Genomic DNA, 19060 nt, shown 5'->3' with positions numbered 1-19060 from the left:
AAAAAACGTAAAGAAGGAGGATCTATGTTTGATTGGGTTTTGGTGGACACCATAGTACCCATTCCGGGTAGAAGAAGTTAGGGCCGGTGATAGCTCTATAGTCAGCCAGAATACAAGCAGAGCCCCTGACAAAACAGATCCAGAGCCAAGGGCCGGTGCGGATAGTGCAGATGAAAGATCTTAAGGAAGTGATTGAGGTGGAAACTGGTTATGGGGATTCTAACCTATGGTATTCAGCCAGATCAGTAGCGAAAGAAGAATGTTATGCATGCGCCACAGCAAAACCTCAGTTGACAACCATCCCTTTCCATTTGATGGAATTGATACACCCAGGGGAATGGCCTGTATGGTAAAGTTGTTCATGAAGGCAGGGAAGCCAGACAATGACAGTTGCATTGATCTGCATTATCTGTATCCCCATGTTCCCATTACATCCAGATTTCCCCCTTTCACAGATACAGGAGGACATTATTATTGTATGGTTCGATACATCACACACGGATGGGACATAGGGGAAGTAAGAACATGCAATATGACAGAGAACGTTACAACCGACAAGACAATGAGGGACCTGACTGGGTGGTTGAGTTCCGAGGACTTTAGTAAGATTAAAACACCTAGGGCGGATGTCTGGTGGTTTGTGGAGGTGTGAGGCTGTGGCCTAACCTGCCTACCAATTGGACCGGTAGTTGTGCGCTAGTGCCGTTAGGCATGCCCTTCACCCTTATCAAACACAAAGACCTAGAGCCAGGTAGAAGAGAGAGAAGGAGTGCTCCGTCAGGATCTTTTGACAATAGAGTTTAGATTGATAGCATTGGAATTCCAAGGGGGTTACCTGATGAGTTCAAAGATAGGAATCAGATATGGGCTGGCTTGGAATCAAGCATCTTCTGGTGGTCAACTCGCAATAAAAATGTAGATTGAATCAATTATATCTACTATAACCAACAGCGTTTCATCAACTATACTAGAGATGCGATAAAAGGTTTAGCAGAATAGAATAGCATTGGATGTGTTACTTGCAGAAAAGGGTGGGGTGTGTGTGATATTCAGAGCCGAATGTTGTTCTTTCATCCCCGATAACGCAGCTCCAGACGGATCAGTGACCAAGGCCAGTATGATGTTTAACTACATTAGCTCACGAATTGGCAGAGAACTCTGGGGGGGATGATGCTCTAACAAATTGATTTGATAGTGTGTTTGGGAAATGGAAGAATGTCATAATCACTGTATTGTAGGCAACTTTCACCTGTATGAGTGTTTTGGTTCTGTGCGGATGTTGTTTGGTCCTCTGTGTGAAAGTTTTGCTTATCAGGACTCTGGAGAGGTCGATGACGCAACAGATGGTGAGGTACAGACCGATTTCGAGCTCCGGCCAGTGTGATGACAAATATGGGCCTCCAGGCCTAGGAGATGGTTCTGTTTCTTTTAACTACGAGGACCCCATGTTGGATGAGACTGTTTTTGAGGGTTAAGACCATATTTTTATGAAGATTGTAATAAAAATCCTAACAGGAAGTGCTATGATTGGATATAGCCTATAACAGTCATGGATGTATATCGAATGTACATACATGTATTGGTTTGAAATGTTCTTGTATACCATTTATGTTTCCATATAGTATATGAGGTATCAATGTGTATTATTTAATCATTAAGGGTGGATGTGTTGATGGAATATATAGCTTTAGAGGAATGATTAGAATACTCCACTCAGAAACCATATAATTGTAGATATTGACTAGAATCATAAAGTTATAATTAATGATGTGTGTACTTTTAGTTAGTCAAACAATATGTCTATTATAGTGTCTTGAGCACAGACTGTCTGAGCAATATTCGGTGCTGACCTGACTCGAGATTTGGGAGAGAACGGGACGTCTCAAGGAGAAGGTCTCCCCAATCTCTGTCGGCTGGGTAGTGAGACAGTATGTGTGTCGGATACCTTCTGTTTTGTGTGGAAGTATGTGTGTGCATATGCTTGTGTGAATGTGTGTGCGTATGCTTGTGTGAATGTGTGTGCGTATGTTTGTGTGGATGTGTGTGCGTATGCTTGTGTGAATGTTTGTGTGAAGGTGTGGGCGTATGTTTGTGTGAAGGTGTGGGCGTATGTTTGTGTGAAGGTGTGCGTGAGAAGCCAGTATAAAATTAATTGTTTTGTACAACAGGCTAGCACGCTCTCGTAGATACACTTTCTGACTGGGCCTCTGTCTGATTCATTTCAACCAGTTTCTTACAAATTCTGGGTTTCAGGCTGAGTAATTAGTTCAATTGGGTTTATGAACATTGAGAACGTAATTCTCGTGACAGAAAGAGAGAATGGCCTAGTTTCAATCCGCATCGCAGAAGATAGTGTAATTTAAAGATAACTACATTCACGGTAAACACTGAATATGTCTGAATATGTCGGCTCAATCGGGAATTACCTTTATATTTCAAAGGATCTTCTGCGATAATGACTGAATCAACCCCAAGGTCTAAATTCTAGAGGAACTCAAATAAGTGAGGGTACCAAGCGATATAGAGTGGCTAGTGTCTCTCTTGAGAGAAGACAAAACCTTCCTTCCCTGGAGCGTCATCTGTGGTTGCCAGTGCACCCTCTTAACCCATACACATTAGCAACCAGTTCACACTCAGCGTTTCAGAGCCAGGAGACATGAGGAGTGCAGTCACCACACCCTTTGGACTAGGTCCTCAGTCCTCACCCCGCGAGGGACGCCGCAGTCCAAAAATAAGGCTTTTAGATAGAAAGCATCTTTTAGCATCCTTGAACCCTCTTTTGACATTCTGTCCTGAAGGCTTGGTAGAGATAAGCAGAGACAACAAGAGAAAGTGTAATGGGGGAGATGGGAGAGGGGCTATTAGCTACTGTGTTTGTACGTACTGTATGGTGAGAGAGACAGGGAGAAATCAACAGCACTCCAATGTTCATATTATTTTTATTACATTTTGATTTAACCTTCATTTTACTACACAAGTCAGTTAAGAACAAATTCGTATTTACAATGACGGCCTACCAAAAGGCAAAAGGCCTCCTGTGGGGACAGGGGCTGGGATTAAAAATGAAAATGTAGGACAAAACTCACATCACGACAAGAAAGACACCACAACACGACATAAAAAGAGAGACCTAAGACAACAACACAGCATGGCAGCAACACAACACGACCACAACATGGTAGCAACACAACATGGCAGTAGCACAACATGGTAGCAGAACAAACATGGTACAAACATTTTTGGGCACAGACAACAACACAAAGGGCAAGAAGGTAGAGACAACAACACCTCATGCGAAGCAGCCACAAATGTCAGTATGAGTGTCCATGATTGAGTCTTTGAATTAAGAGATTGAGATAAAACTGTCCAGTTTGAGTGTTTTTTGCAGCTCGTTCCAGTCACTAGCTGCAGCGAACTGAAAAGAGGAACGACCCAGGGATGTGTGTGTTTTGGGGACTTTTAACAGAATGTAACTGGCAGAACAGAACATGACCTTTGTTTTGGAGGTGTTCAGAACAAGGTTAACGGCAGAGAAAGCTTGTTGGACACTAAGAAAGCTTTGTTGTAGAGTGTTTAACACAAAATCCAGGGAGGGGCCAGCTGAGTATAAGACTGTATCATCTGCATATAAATGAATGAGAGAGCTATCTGAGCCATGTTGTTGATGTAAATTGAGAAGAGTGTGGGACCTATGATCGAGCCTTGGGGTACTCCCTTGGTGATAGGCAGTGGCTGAGACAGCAGATTGTCTGACTTTATATACTGTACTCTTTGAGAGAGGTAGTTAGCAAAATAGGCCAAAGACCCCTCAGAGACACCAATACTCCTTAGCCGGCCCACAAGAATGGAATGGTCTACCATATCAAAAGCTTTGGCCAAATCAATAAAAATAGCAGCACAACATTGCTTAGAATCAAGAGCAATGGTGACATCATTAGGACATTTAGGTTTAGGAAACCAGATTGCATACCAAAGAGAATGCTATAGACATCAAGAAAGCCAGTCAGTTGATTATTATTTCACAGTTGATTATAACACTTGATAAACAGGGCAAGACATGAATTGGCTTACATCAGTTAGGATCAGCTTGATCACCCACTTTAAATAAAGGACGCATCATTCTATGGTTGGGAGTCATAGGGCAAATAGTACAAATCACAAGAAAATGATAAAACAACTTGGGGCTAGCCATTGTTCAAAAAAATCACTCGTCCCAACAAGATACCTTGAGAGAGTAGCTCTCTATGAGTCCAGTAGGCTATAAAAGTGAGATCAAATAAATAAATAGTTGGCCTATAGTAGTTAGTTAAAGTGTTTCTGAATAAGCTCAAATAATAAGTTAACTAGCCTACACAAGTTAATTACCCAACATAAAATTCATATCAGTCAAAAGTCTGCGATGTATGTGTATGTGTATGTGCGTGTGGCTGGAGGCCAGCGTAAGCTATGGAGAGAGGGGGGAGTGTGGCGGGGTACCTGTACCAGACAGGGGGAGACAGGCCAGGGCAGACAGGGAACAGCTCGCCGGGTGGGATCCAAGCAGCAGTGCAGCAGGCAACAGGAGTAGGTGTCACACCCACTTGGGCTGAGCTTTTACTTCGGGAGGCTGAGTAGGAGAGTAGGTGTTCAACCTTACCAGACAGGTGCGTGGTAGAGCAGATAAAAACATCTGAAGCGAAAAGCTTGGTGCAAAACCGTGGTAAAGTTGGCGGGTAAAGTTGGCGGGCCTTCTAACATCACTAGCTCACAAATGATTCCCTGAGATGTGGATATTCTACACAACATAGTAGGGGGGTTCCCAGTCATTACAATTACCTCAACTACCTCGTAACTCACCACATACACCACTCATTATTGTTTCGCCTCACACGTCAACAAAGTCAGGTTTTTCTCAACTCTGTTAATCCTCATTTATGCCCTCTGTATGTATGTACACAATGCAGGAACTCAATTGGCTTCACAAAATGGCAATCCTGCATGCCTACTTGTGTCAAGTTTATAACTGAATGGCTAATCACATACTGTATTTAGCTATGGATCTATGCAGGATCGCCATTTTGGGTAGCTAGTTGTTGTTCTTGTACTTTGAAGCTACAGTACATTACTCTAACACTGCAACCTCATAGGAATAAATCTGCATGTACTTTAGTCCATTGAATACCTGTTTTAAAGCATAAGAACAGGCAGAATGGTGATGATAAAAAGGATCAGGATTTCACAAATGTCACTCACTAGATGTTTATACAACTGTTATCTTTTATTAAAAGTGTGCTTAATCAATCCAACATGAATTCAAATTAAATAGACAAAACCATAACAGTATGTATGTATGATAAAGATGGATGGCAGATTGCATAAAACCTAAGGTTTATGTTTCCCACTGAACTCCTATAGAAAACACTGACCATGATTAAGTGTCCCTTTGAGGCACATCTGCTTTGAGAGAGGAGAGGATCTTTTGGAAGCTTACAATACAACCAGGCAGATATAAATCAGAAACACAACTTCACCATTGTGCTATAGCTCCTCTTAACACAGAGAGAGAGACCGCCATCCACGGATGCCTCCGAGGCAAGGAAGGCAGACTGACATCAACTGTATTCAGTTCACAAGGAGGCATGTCAAAGAGGAAATTTGAGGAATCATTTGGATAGGCCCACTGGAGGTCTCGTTATAACATTAGTTGAGGAGTTGCTGCTGATGATACAACAGCTGACTGATTATCCATCCAAATGGCACCCTAATCCCTATGGGCCCTGGTCAGAAGTAGTGCATTATATAGGGAATAGGGTGCCATTGGACACATCCAGTAAGTGCTAACTTTGCTCTGTCTCTCGCGCTACACTGTAATTCAATTAACTCCATTAAATGAATGTGGGGAAACTACCCTCAGAATAACAAACCCTCACAGGATTGGAATTGCAAGCTCAGCGGGAAAGGGTGTAGTAACCGCATCAATGTAATGTAAAGAATATACCAATTAAAATTAATAACTTGATAAAGCAAAAAATATGTTGTGCAGTATAAAACAAATGTAACTCTCTAGAGGCATATACAACATAATATGAAATAATATTATCAGTGATGAAAGTTATTCAAAATATGTATATTATATACTGCATGTGTACATCATCTTAAATAAATAACATGTATTTATTTTTTTCAATATTTTCTAGAAAAAATGCAAAGCGGCTAGGTTTGCTTTAAAGTATGGCATAGAACCACTCAGACAAGACTGTATATCCAACGTCTCTCTGTGCCATTTCAAATAACATTTCACTAACACGACTGCATATTTGTTTTTTGCAGCATTGGAAGGTTCCAAACAGAAAACACTTCACTCTGATAGTGCTGCTAAAACCTTGTAGAGTTGTAGAGACAGTACCTACAGTATCTTTCTGTATTGGAACCACCACATGTTCTATGAGGGACAATCCAGCTCTATGCATTTTATTCAACCAGCATCTTGTAGGCTGCTGATACTGGTTTTGAGGCAGTTCAGATAGAGGAATACGTAACACAGTGAAACATATTGCATATCTGGCTTACCAGTAAGAGCAGATTAGGCTACTTTCTTCTCTCTCATTGACAAATATTGCTTCTAGGCTTAGTATTGTGGATGTCGCACAGTAATTTGGTATTGTCAATAGTCCTCAGTGTTCTCCACTGAGCATCCAGTACTTGAGGCCCAGTCAATCGTCCCAACCAAATATTTGTCCAGTCATCTGGTAGAACTTCATGTTGAAAGGTCTGTAGAAGTCCCGTAGCCTCTGCACCACCTCTGGGTGGATGTTGGGGTGGGTCCGCCCTTTGGTTTTGCCCAGGCAGTGGGGCTTGCTGCTGCCCTCAGCCTTCTTGAGGCAGGGGAAGCCCTTGGTCTGGTTGAAGTAGAAGTGTTTGTCTGTGATGATCCTCTTGAGTCCCAGGAAGTCCTGCACCCGGCCCAGCTCTCCGGCCGGGTCGCTGATCAGACGCTCTCCGCTCACAAACAGGATCTGACCCATGGGGAAGTACTGCAGCCAGTTGTCCAGGTGCTTGGCATAGATGCCGATCTGGATGGCGCTCCAGGATGTGTCGATGAGCCCCATAGTCCTGTTTTTGAAGGTCAGGCTCTCAAAGGTGGGAATGTCGGGCTTCTTGGACAGCGTCTGCGTGTAGTCAGAGATGGCCCTGGTGACGGGGTCCCGCACCACCACAATAAGCTTGGTGTCCCGGGACATGGCGGAGATCCGGGCCGGGGCCTCTCTGGTCACAAAGTAGCTGGGGGTCTTCTCCATGGTGATCTGGCCCTCCAGGGTCTTGGGCATCAGCTCCCTGAGGAGAGGAGTGGAGAAGAAATGGATAGGATAAGAAGCAAATTAATGACTACATACAAACTTTGACAATGATAACACAGCTCAAAACACACCAAATGTGAGACTGAGAAAATACAAAACACATGTAACACTTTATTCCTTAGCAGGCGGTTATAGTATGTTGGCAAGCTTTACTACTAGCCAGAGAAGCAAGGGTGGAATGTACAGCATCACATCAGCACCTACACTCAACCACTTCTCTGAGAGTATTGACAGTTGTGTAGAGCCAGGGAACGGATGTCTCTCCAAGTGTTTCCTAATGCAGCCAAAGGGCTACGGAAACCCAGAGATCTTCATAAAATCCAAGCTTTATCATCTTCCTTAAATAATTCAGCGCATGCCTAGTTAAATAGAGGTTAAATCAAGTAAAAAAATTCAGCAGAAGGCTATCTCGACACAGAGCCCGAGTATAGCGTTGTCAAATCATACAAACATTGTAAGGTCAGTCAAACTAAAGTCAAATGACCAAAGTTGCCAAGCTTGCTAGATAACCTCCTTCAACGAATGACAGAATATCTCCTATATTTGGCAAAATCGAGTTGATGATCTATACAGCTCATGATCAGCTCATGAAAAACGAGGATATGAAGAGAGGAAATAGTTTAAGGTATCTTAAACTATACCAACTGTTTAAAAAAAATATCCATATCTACTGTACTATCATCCCGTTTGTTGACCACACATTCTCTACACATTCTCAGTGGGAATAGGACTGGATATAAAACTAGCTCTAGGAAAGGAAAGTTGAATTTTCCCTCATGCCTCTCTGAGTTGTTAACACTTAACAGATTGAATGTCTGTGACAGAGATGCCTATGTAGTGGATTGTGCGTAGGCCTATCAAATGTGTGACTGTCTGAAGAGTCACAATGACTGCTCAAAGAGGCACACACGTTTATAGTCTATACTCTAGGTTTCCCTGCAGGGTTTATGAATTGCATTTGGGTCGTGTGTGCAGTCCTTCAGTGTCAATTACACGTGTGCTTTTGAATTAATGGTGACTTTGTGTGAAGTAAATATGCTAGGCTAAATGCTTCTATGCAAACAACCTGTTAGGATAATGTTATAACATTTTGGCTAATCTGTTGCCGTGCATGTTATGTATTTTGTGGAATTGCATTTGTGCGACATTGGAGGAAAACATTTGAAGGGCCTAATTTCCCAGGTTCTGTCATTTCATTTGACGGTCCCGGGATCCGGTTACCCATGTTAATCCCAATAGTTTACTGTATCGCTAGTAAAAAAAACAACAACAGCATATGTTAACAACAACAACAGCACCTATGTTAACAATATTTCCTCAGCAGGAAAAAACTTCTTTTGTGATAAGCAGCAGTGGAACAATATGCTTATAAAGCTAACCTGAATCAGAGAATGGAACGAGAGCTAATAGAGTATTTTAGAACCACGATTTGATTCATTGCTGTCTGGATATATCCACACGTTGTTATTCATTAGATATTGAGAAATTACAAGTGTTAGAATTGGAATGCATAACATTGTGATAATTGTTGTGTTTTTGTTTCAATATCACATTTATTGGACACTTCATTTGGAAAAGAGAAATCTTATGTGCAGCAGGGTAGCCTAGTGTTTTGAGCGTTGGACTAGTAACTGAAAGGTTGCAAGTTCAAATCCCCGAGCTGACAAGGTAGAAATATGTTGTTCTACCCCTGAACGGGCAGTTAACCCACTGTTCCTAAGCGGTCATTGAAAATAAGAATTTGTTCTTAACTGACTTGCCTAGTTAAATAAAGGTATAGCAGAAACAAAGCAGTCAGAAAGGCACATTTTCCTAAATGTGTTGGAATATAGGGGTGTGTCCAAATGGCACCCTATTCCATCATTTGGAACACATTTTCGGAAATTAAATCCCTGTGATAAAAAAATATCCATAAATTTCACCTCAAATATTTATAGCAAAAAAGTTCAACTGGGCAGCTCAGCCATAATATTTGGTTTAACGTTTTCTTTGGCAAAAATGTCATCTGTGCTTTTCACTGAGAACTGACACACACACAAACACACTGAGGCGAGAAACAGGCTAATCTTTTCGGTCATGACACCCCACCTTTCCTGCCTCTCCCCCTCTCCCCGATGCCCTGAGTTCCTTCAGGACAGTGACCTGAACCAAAGCAGATAAAAGCAGCCCATGAATCATTAACGTCTCCTCTTCTCCCCGACATTTACAGCCTCTGCAGAATACAGCTTTAAAATTCACCAAAGTACAGAATGCACACTTCAATTATTTATCCTAGCTCTCTCTATCTCTCTGCTGGTGCAATTCTGCTTAAAGCCCAGTGTATGTGTGTGTGTGTGTGTGCTGACAAAGTCGCCTACCCGCGCTGCTCCCATGGCAGACGCAGCCGTGACAGAACTACTGAGCTGTATGAGGGGAGGGAGGAGGGCTCAGCCTCTCTCAGGTCCCCTGGCTGGTCAGAATGGGGAGGAGGGGAGTAGGAGAGGAGGAGAGGGAGAATGAGAGGAGAGGAGGACAGAATGAGGGTTAGGCTACTCATCTTTTCAATCTCAGGCTCTTTATAAAGCGACAAATAGCAGCAAATAGGCCTCAGCTACCACCATGTTGAACAAAATAAAAACTACACAGCTGTCCACCGCCAACAAACTTGTCCTTTTCCTAATGAGATGGACACCACCGTCTTTCTGCCTCACGAATACACAGGTAAACAATCATGCTCCGTTTAACCTCCATGCTGCTAAATGAGACAAGAGGCATCTGAGGTGCAACTAGAGATATGTGTTTCTCAGAGGGAGAGGGCTTCTGAGAGACGCCAACTGTCAGACTGTGTACTGGATGAATTTACTGCCATTATGCTTCTCTCCAAGATTTTCTTCGTGCACTTATACTGGAAAAGTAGATATACAGTACCAGTCAAATGTTTGGACACACCTACTCATTCAAGAGTTTTTCTTTATTTTTACTATTTTCTACATTGTAGAATAATAGTAAAGACATATAAACTATGAAATAAAACATATGAAATCATGTAGTAACCAAAAAAGTGTTAAACAAATCAAAATATGTTGAGATTCTTTAAAGTAGCCACCCTTTGATAACAGGCACAGAGGTGCAGTTAATAAGAGGTGCAGTTAAGTTAACTCTAATGAACTCTAATAACTCTGGGTCTTCCTTTCCTGTTGCGGTCCTCATGAGAGCCAGTTTCATCATAGCGCTTGATGGTTTTTGCGACAGCACTTGAAGAAACTTTCAAAGTTCTTGAAAATTTCCGGAATGACTGACCTTCAGGTCTTAAAGTAATGATGGACTGTTGTTTCTTTTTGCTTATTTGAGCTGTTTTGCCATAATATGGACTTGGTCTTTTACCAAATAGGGCTATCTCTGTATACCACCTCTATCTTGCCATAACACAACTGAATGTCTCAAATGCATTGAAAAGGAAAGAAATTCCACAAATTAACTTTTAACAAGGCACACCTGTTAATAGAAATGCATTCCAGGTGACTACCTCATGAAGTTGGTTGAGAGAATGCCAAGAGTGTGCTGTCATCAAGGCAAAGGTTGGCTATTTTGAAGAATCTCAAATATATTTGATTTGTTTCTACATGATTTCATATGTGTTATTTCATAGTTTTTATGTCTTTACTATTATCCTACAATGTAGAAAATAGTAAAAATAAAGAAAAACTCTGGAATGAGTAGTTGTGTTCAAACTTTTGACTGGTACTGTATATGTAAATATCCAGTCTGAAAACAGAGGATTTGGTTTCACACAAAACATTACCACCTTCAATTTGGGCAATGTCTTCTGGGTTCCACCTAAATGTGTTTAAAATGTTCTGCCAAGATCTATACAGATGTAGGAACTTAATTTGAGCCAGTTTGCTAAAGCAGGAAAATAATCCTGCAGCAAAAGGAAATGTGAATTATTATGTGGATTATAATTCATGGACATTTTTGTAGTTCAAATTCAAAATCTATTCTGACATTTTAAAGCTACAATATGTCACTTTTTGGATGACCTGACCAAATTCACAGAGAAATGTGTATTATAGATCTGTCATTCTCATTGAAAACAAGTCTAAGAAGTGGTAGATCAGTTCTATGTGCACTATTTCTTTGCTTCACATTCTTAAGTTTTGTTTTTGTGTTTTTAACTTTTGTTTTTCTACACCAGCTTCAAACAACTGAAAATACAATCTTTTTTTATGGAAAATATATTTCACAGCAGTTTAGATGGTGCAATGATTCTTCACATGATACTTGCTTGTTTTGTCACATAAACTGAAATTAGGAAAACTATTAGAATTCTAGCAACCAGGAACTGGTGTAGAGATTTCTGCATAGTGCATCTTTAAAGTGGAAATCAATGGTTTATGGTGCCTCTTCTGCCTTTCTAGGCCCAGCACAGAAGTACAGGGGTGCAGATGCATCCAGGGAAATGAGCCTGAGCATCCTGAGTGACTCTAACCTGGCAGCCTCATGTCACAAGGTCACGGCTACCATGGTGACAGACAGAGAGACAGGAAGAGGGTTGATAAGGCAAGAAGTAAGCCAACACGAGAAGGAAGTGGTTGATGGGGGTAGGGGGCTACAAGGCTCTCCTGTGTTCTGACATTCGCACTGCACCCCCAACATTGACTGACACCTGACCCCAGTCCTCTCAGTGTCAATGTGAGGCAGCACACCTACAGCTGTATCAGGGGGGGGGGATAAGGGGGAAAGGAGGAGGGGCTAAACTGTAGAGAACAAGCTTTCTTTCCATTCACATTATCTCTGGTCCATCTCCTTTACAGGCAGGGCTATCACCCTGGTTTATGGTCTGCTCCCCTCGGAGGTGCAGAGTACAGGAATGAGACTGTGGTTCATTGAGTTTATCCACCAGCTCCTCAACTGAAGCATCAGATATAGACATTTGTCCATAATGGCACCCTGAGCCCAAATAGCCCTGGTCAACAGTAGTGCACAGTGTAATATAAAGGGAATAAAAGGGAATTTGGAATGCAACCTTTGTGGTGATTGCAGTAAGAATAGTATAGGTCCCCTAACAAATATAGTCATGTGAACAGACACCTATTAGCCATAACCATGTACCTCTTCTTCTACAAAGCAGAACTTTCCAGATGTTCGGCTTCAATGAATATTTCTGAGTAAGGAGGATTTATATTTTAAATAGACTCTGCAATTCTAAAGAAACAAAGACATCTCGAAATGTCTTCCCAAGGAGTGCAGACTGAGGATTGAGTGGGGAGAGAGTTTGAAGTTGAACCCAGATAGATCCAATCACAGGTCTGGGAGGACAATAAATCAAATCAAACAAATTGTATTGGTCACATACACATGGTTAGCAAGTGTTAATGCGAGTGTAGCGAAATGCTTGTGCTTCTAGTTACGACAGTGCAGTAGTATCTAACAAGTAATCTAACAAATTCACAACGACTACCTTATACACACAAATGTAAAGGGATGAATAAGAATATGTACATACATATATGAATGGGCGATGGCCGTGCGGCATAGGCAAGATGCAGTAGATGGTATAGAATACAGTATATACATATGAGGTGAGTAATGTAGGATATGTAAACATTATTAAAGTGGCGTTTTTTTAAATGACTAGTGATACCTTTATTAAATCAATTTATTACATTTATTAAAGTGGCCAGAGATTTGAGTCTGTATGTTGGCAGCAGCCACTCTGTTAGTGATGGCTGTCTAATAGTCTGATGGCCTTGAGATAGAAGCTCTTTTTCAGTCTCTCGGTCCCAGCCTTGACGCACCTGTACTGACCTCACCTTCTGGATGATAGCAGGGTGAACAGGCAGTGGCTCGGGTGGTTGTTGCCCTTGATGATCTTTTTGGCCTTCCTGTGACATTGGGTGCTGTAGGTGTCTTGGAGGGCAAGTAGTTTGCCCCTGGTGATGCGTTGTGCAGACCGCACTACCTACTGGAGAGCCTTGCGGTTGTGGGCGGAGCAGTTGCCGTACCAGGTGGTGAAACAGCCGAACAGGATGCTCTCGATTGTGCATCTGTAAAAGTTAGGAGACAAGCCAAATTTCTTCAGCCTCCCGAGGTTGAAGAGGCTCTGTCTGTGTGGGTGGACCATTTCAGTTTGTCCGTGATGTGTATGCCGAGGAACTTAAAACTTTCCACCTTCTCCAGTACTGTCCCGTCGATGTGGATGGGGGGGGATGCTCCCTCTGCTATTTCCTGAAGTCCACGATCATCTCTTTTGTTTTGTTGACGATGAGTGAGAGGTTAATTTACAAACACCACACTCCAAGGGCCCTCACCTCCTTCCTGTAGGCCGTCTCGTCGTGGTTGGTAATCAAGCCACGCAGTCATGGCCCAGGAGTGTGAAAGTGAACGGAAAGGCACTGGAGCAACAAACCGCCCTTGCTGTCTCTGCCTGGCCGGTTCCCCTCTGTCCACTGGGATTCTCTGCCTCAAACCTTATTACAGGATCTGAGTCACTGGCTTACTGGTGCTCTTCCATGCCGTCCCTAGGAGGGGTGCGTCACTTGAGTGGGTTGAATCACTGACTTGATTTTCCTGTCTGCGTTGGCGCCCCCCCTTGGGTTCGTGCCGTGGGGAGATCTTCATGGGCAATACTCGGCCTTGTCTCAGGATGGTAAGTTGGTGGTTGAAGATATCCCTCTAGTGGTGTGGGGGCTGTACTTTGGCAAAGTGGGTGGGGTTATATCCTGACTGTTTGGCCCTCGTCGGATGGGGCCACAGTGTCTCCCGACCCCTCCTGTCTCAGCCTCCGGTATTTAAAATGCAATAGTTTGTGTTGGGGGGCTAGGGTCAGTCTGTTATATTTCTATGAGTATTTCTCCTGTCTTATCTGGTGTCCTGTGTGAATTTAAGTATACTCGCTCTAATTATCTCTCTCTCGCTCTCTTTTCTCTCTCTTTTTCTCTTTCTTTCTCTCTTTCTCTCTCTCTTGGAGGACCTGAGACCTAGCACCATGCCTCAGGACTACCTGGCCTGATGACTCCTTGCTGTCCCCAGTCCACCTGGTCGTGCTGCTGCTCCAGTTTCAACTGTTCTGCCTGCGGCTATGGAATCCTGACCTGTTCACCGGATGTGCTACCTTGTCCCAGACCTGCTGTTTTCAACTCTCTAGAGACAGCAGGAGCGGTAGTGATACTCTGAATGATCGGCTATGAAAAGCCAACTGACATTTACTCCTGAGGTGCTGACCTGTTGCACCCTCTACAACCAAATCAAATCAAATTTATTTATATAGCCCTTCGTATATCAGCTGATATCTCAAAATGCTGTACAGAAACCCAGCCTAAAACCCCAAACAGCAAGCAAGGAGTTTTTCCTAGCCACCGTGCTTCTACACCTGCATTGCTTGCTATTTGGTGTTTTAGGCTGGGTTTCTGTACAGCACTTTGTGACATCAGCAGATGTAAGAAGGGCTTTTTAAATACTTTTGATTGATGGGTGAACAGGGAGTACAAGAGAGGGCTGAGAATGCACCCTTGTGGGGCCCGAGTGTTGAGGATCAGCGGGGTGGAGATGTTGTTTCCTACCCTCACCACTTGGGGGCGGCCTGTCAGAAAGTCCAGGACCCAGTTGCACAGGGTGCGGTCGAGACCCAGGGTCTGAGGACGCGGCTAGGGATGCCATCTGGTCTGGCAGCCTTGCGAGGGTTAACACGTTTAAATGTTTTACTCATGTTGGCCAAGGTAAAGGAGAGACCAGGGAAGAGAGCAGAGAGCGGCTCTGATTTATGTGGACTATACAAGAGTATTTATTTCCATTCCAACAGGAACCGCATGCAGTTCTTTCTAATGAAACTTTATTGTCAGCTTAGGTGATGTAACGAACGAGGCACCTTCCAAGTGCCTGAGATTTACTGTGCTTCCACAGCGCTGCTTTGATGTCTTCTTCGCGCTGCTAGAATAGGACGACTCATACACACTGATGCATGACATACAGGCAGCAGGTTTCAGCTCGTGAAACAACGTGACTACAGAGCAGAACTGAATAAAGATATACATTATGTAAGCCTAACCTTTTTTTCGATTTCAATTTTGATGCTAAAACTAACATAGATATAGCGGAAAGTGGAAAGCAAATTGACGATTTATGGTGTCGCCCCAAAATCCGAAAAGTTAAATGACAAAGGTTGAGGGGTAAATTTATGAGAGTGCAAACAAATAACCAACATTGTTTTCATGGAGAAGGTACAGTATGTGCAACAGAACATGGTATAAACTGTACTCTGAGAGAATACACTCATATGGTTCTACCAACTAGGCAATGTAGCCTGCCAACACTCATTGGGGGGACCATTCCCTGTAATATCAGTCAATGAGTCCTTTGTAAGGTTGATTCATTGAAAACCTGCTCTGACACACAGTTATATAAACAGTATTACAGTTTCACGTAGCCTCATTTTGACCAGCTAATAGCCTAACCACCAATATTATGGACTTTATTTAACCATTATTTAACTAGGCAAGTCAGTTAAGAACAAATTATTTTTTACAATGACAGCATACCCCGGATGACGCTGGGCCAATTGTGCGCAGCCCTATGGCCGGATGAGATTCAGCCTGGATTCAAACCAGGGACCGTAGTGACGCCTCTTGCACTGAGATGCAGTGCCTTAGACTGCTGCGCCACTAGGAAGCCCTAAATGTTTAAAACCTGTAGGATTATTTTGCTGCGACAATACAGGTCAAATTAAGATCCTATATCTGTACATGTATGTCAATGGAGGTATAATGGCCAAAAGGCTAGTGAAGTGGGCATACAGGTCCACTTCTCCCCATGTAGAAGCCTTTGATTAATGATGCCCTTCCAGTGTGGAGGGAGGCTGACAGCCAGCCAAGCATGCTGTACATCCACTCATCCACTCCCAGAGTGTTTCCCACCCGGCCGCTGTGGCTGGTGTTGTGACCAGATAATCATCTGGTAATTGGCTGAATATTTCTGCTGTCTGCAGGGAGGGAAGAGGAGGGGAAGCGCTTGGCTCTATGTCCGCAGCTCTGCTCAGCAGCCATTTTCCAGGTCACTGGTCTCGAGCTGAGGTCAGGAGGGGGATGGAGCTGGGGAGGGGGGGGGGTGCAGTGATTTAGAGAATTGACTGCTGTGTGTGCTGGTATGTCTGCCTGCTCCTGTTCACTGGGCCTGCTACTTTACAGCTCTGTCAACCCCTCTGGTAACAATGTAGCACCTCAACCGGCCCTGGGGCCAGCAAACGCCCCAGGCACTGGGACTGGGCTGGGCTGGCATAGGAGATGTGAGAGGGGAGTTAAAGTAGTAGGCTATGGTTTGAGATGGAGAAACAACTGTTTAACTCTATGTACTCCACTGAAACATCAGGGATTCCAACTGTAATCTCTAACGAGTGACAAAATAAAAGGACAGGTGAGCTAGCTACATAATAGAATTACTCCCCGTTTCATTCCATCCCATGGTTATTTTTATATACTGTAGCTGCACTTCGTGGCAGTGGTTGGTGTAGAAAGTAAACTATGGTACTGGGTAACGGTTGTCACCAACAGGGGGATTACAGGTGTGAGACTAACCCCAAATCCTGCTCTCCGTTTGGGCTTAGTGTCCCTCCTCCTGCCCCTGTCAGCTCCAGAGCTCCATGCCCCTGGGATCTGTCTGTTCACCTGCTCTTTATTCCCCTAGCGTATTTATAATCTCCCCTGTCCATTCCCCTCCTCTACTACTAACCCTCCTGTGATCTATATCTCAAAATCCCCCTGACTGTGTTACAAAGTCCACCCTATTCACTATATGGGCCCACAGGATTCTGGTTAAAAGTAGTGCACTATATAGGGAATAGGACACAAACCTTAGCTTCCCCTCCCTCCCGGGGTGCACATTGCCATGCAGTGTAGCTGTCCAAGCCACATAGCTATTACTGATGTCCCCTCTGCCCTTTGGTAAACAACTTGAGGAAATCGTACGTCATTAAAGACTAATTAATTATCTCATTAGATTGCATTAGAGAGATATATTCTGCAGGCAGATCTGCTTCAAGTTGTGACACCTTGATTGTGGGTGGCTCAGTTCTACCAGATGCTCATTTGAAACCAAATGTATTTTTTCAAGTGACTGACAGGCACTTTGAGGAAAACCAAATAATGTGTTGAAAGCGCTCCACAGGAATGCTGGCCCATGTTGACTCCAATGCTTCCCACATTTGTATCAAGTTGACTGGATGTCCTTTGGGTGGTGGACCATTCTTGATACACACGGGAAACTATTGAGCGTGAAAAACCCAGCAGCATTGCGGTTCTTGACACAAAACGGTGCGCCTGCCAGCTGCTACCATACCCCATTCAGAGGCACTTAAATCTTTTGTCTTGCCCATTCATCATGTTGGCATATTTATGACATGTTGGCCTTACCCAGAACTCCTTTAAAACTCCATAATGTTTCATCAGTAGGTGCACTGCCAAAATACCGTAGTATCCCTTTAAAAAAAATGGACAAATCCCACCATTTCTTTTTTTATATACATGTTTATATTTTGCAATATCCATAAATTGTTTAAAACAATGGTATTGAAATCAAATACTACTAATATTACAGAGCAAGCTTTAAAGTTTAACATGACCCAATGTTTTGCTTTGTAGCACCTACAGATTATACATTATGGAGTCTTAAAGGAGGCCCGGGTAAGATCAAAATGTCATAAATATGCCAACTTTGATTATTTCTCAATTATGCTTTTAGATGTAAATGTCAACTATATGTCAAAAATCCTTCCTCCAAAGGACCATTCTATGGATTCAGTTTAGTAAAAATATTTTGTTGTCCTGGTTTCTTATGGAATCACTCACATGGGAATTGTGGGGGGGTTGGAGTGATGCATGGGAATTTTAAGAGGTCGGAAGTCATTTTGGAGAGTGACACAATTACTAGATAAGAGACTCATTTCTTCCTGGGAAAAAAGGGAGGACAGGACCTCCGTTAGTCTTTCCTCTGATAAAACGACAACAAGGTTTTGATAAAAACTATGTGGGGTCATGAAGGGATACCAGCAAGACTAGTGGGATAAAATATCAACATATTGGACAGCAATAACTGCTGAGATAGCTGGTAAAGGGAAACAAATTGGTACAGATGTAGGATCTTAATTTGATCACTCTTTTGTTGCTGAGACCTTTCCTGCACCACAGGAAATGCAGATGAGCTTCATGATTTAGATAAATTCATTGAAAACCCACACTAACACACGGTTATATTAAAACTATTGCACTAACCAGCGATCAAGCGACATTATGGACTAAATGTTCAAATCCTATTGTGCTGTGATGATATAGGTCAAATTACCTGTAAAATGTAGGAAGAAACAGTCTGAGCACAGTCAAGGCAACGTCCTTCACTTCAAAGCTACAGCTGAACAAGCTTGGTTGTAAGAACATAATTTTTTTTAAAACTGTTGTTAATCCCTTTGGGCTGGCTGTCTGACTACCAAATGAGCAAAAAAGAAACAGCTCCGTTTGCTCAGTTTGTCACCAAATTTAGAGGCATAACATAAACACACACACACACTCCAAGGCTCAAAGTACCTTCTGGTGTCTATTCCCTCAATGATGTAAACTACTGCAGTAATCTAATAAAAAGCCAAGTGAAGCATAGGTTGCAAAACTGACATAATATATTTTTATATATTTAACTATGCAAGTCAGTTAAGAACAAATTCTTATTTACAATGATGACCTAAAGTGGGTTAACTGCCTTGT

General features: G+C 42.7%; 1 protein-coding gene across 1 annotated transcript in view; it reads right to left on the bottom strand.

The window, feature by feature from the left end:
- Nucleotides 1-5238: 5238 nt before the first annotated feature.
- Nucleotides 5239-19060, bottom strand: part of si:ch211-216b21.2 (heparan sulfate glucosamine 3-O-sulfotransferase 3A1) — a 51394-nt gene continuing 37572 nt past the window's right edge. The window contains exon 2 of the mRNA XM_024388098.2: nucleotides 5239-7314. Coding sequence (XP_024243866.2) covers nucleotides 6693-7314 — 622 coding nt within the window. The 3' untranslated portion in view covers nucleotides 5239-6692. The remainder of the gene's footprint in view (nucleotides 7315-19060) is intronic.

Source organism: Oncorhynchus tshawytscha, linkage group LG25 (genome assembly GCF_018296145.1).
Source record: "Oncorhynchus tshawytscha isolate Ot180627B linkage group LG25, Otsh_v2.0, whole genome shotgun sequence".
Taxonomy (NCBI): Eukaryota; Metazoa; Chordata; class Actinopteri; order Salmoniformes; family Salmonidae; genus Oncorhynchus; species Oncorhynchus tshawytscha.
The sequence above is the reverse complement of the archived record's forward strand: the minus strand, read 5'-3'. Positions and strand labels throughout refer to the sequence as shown.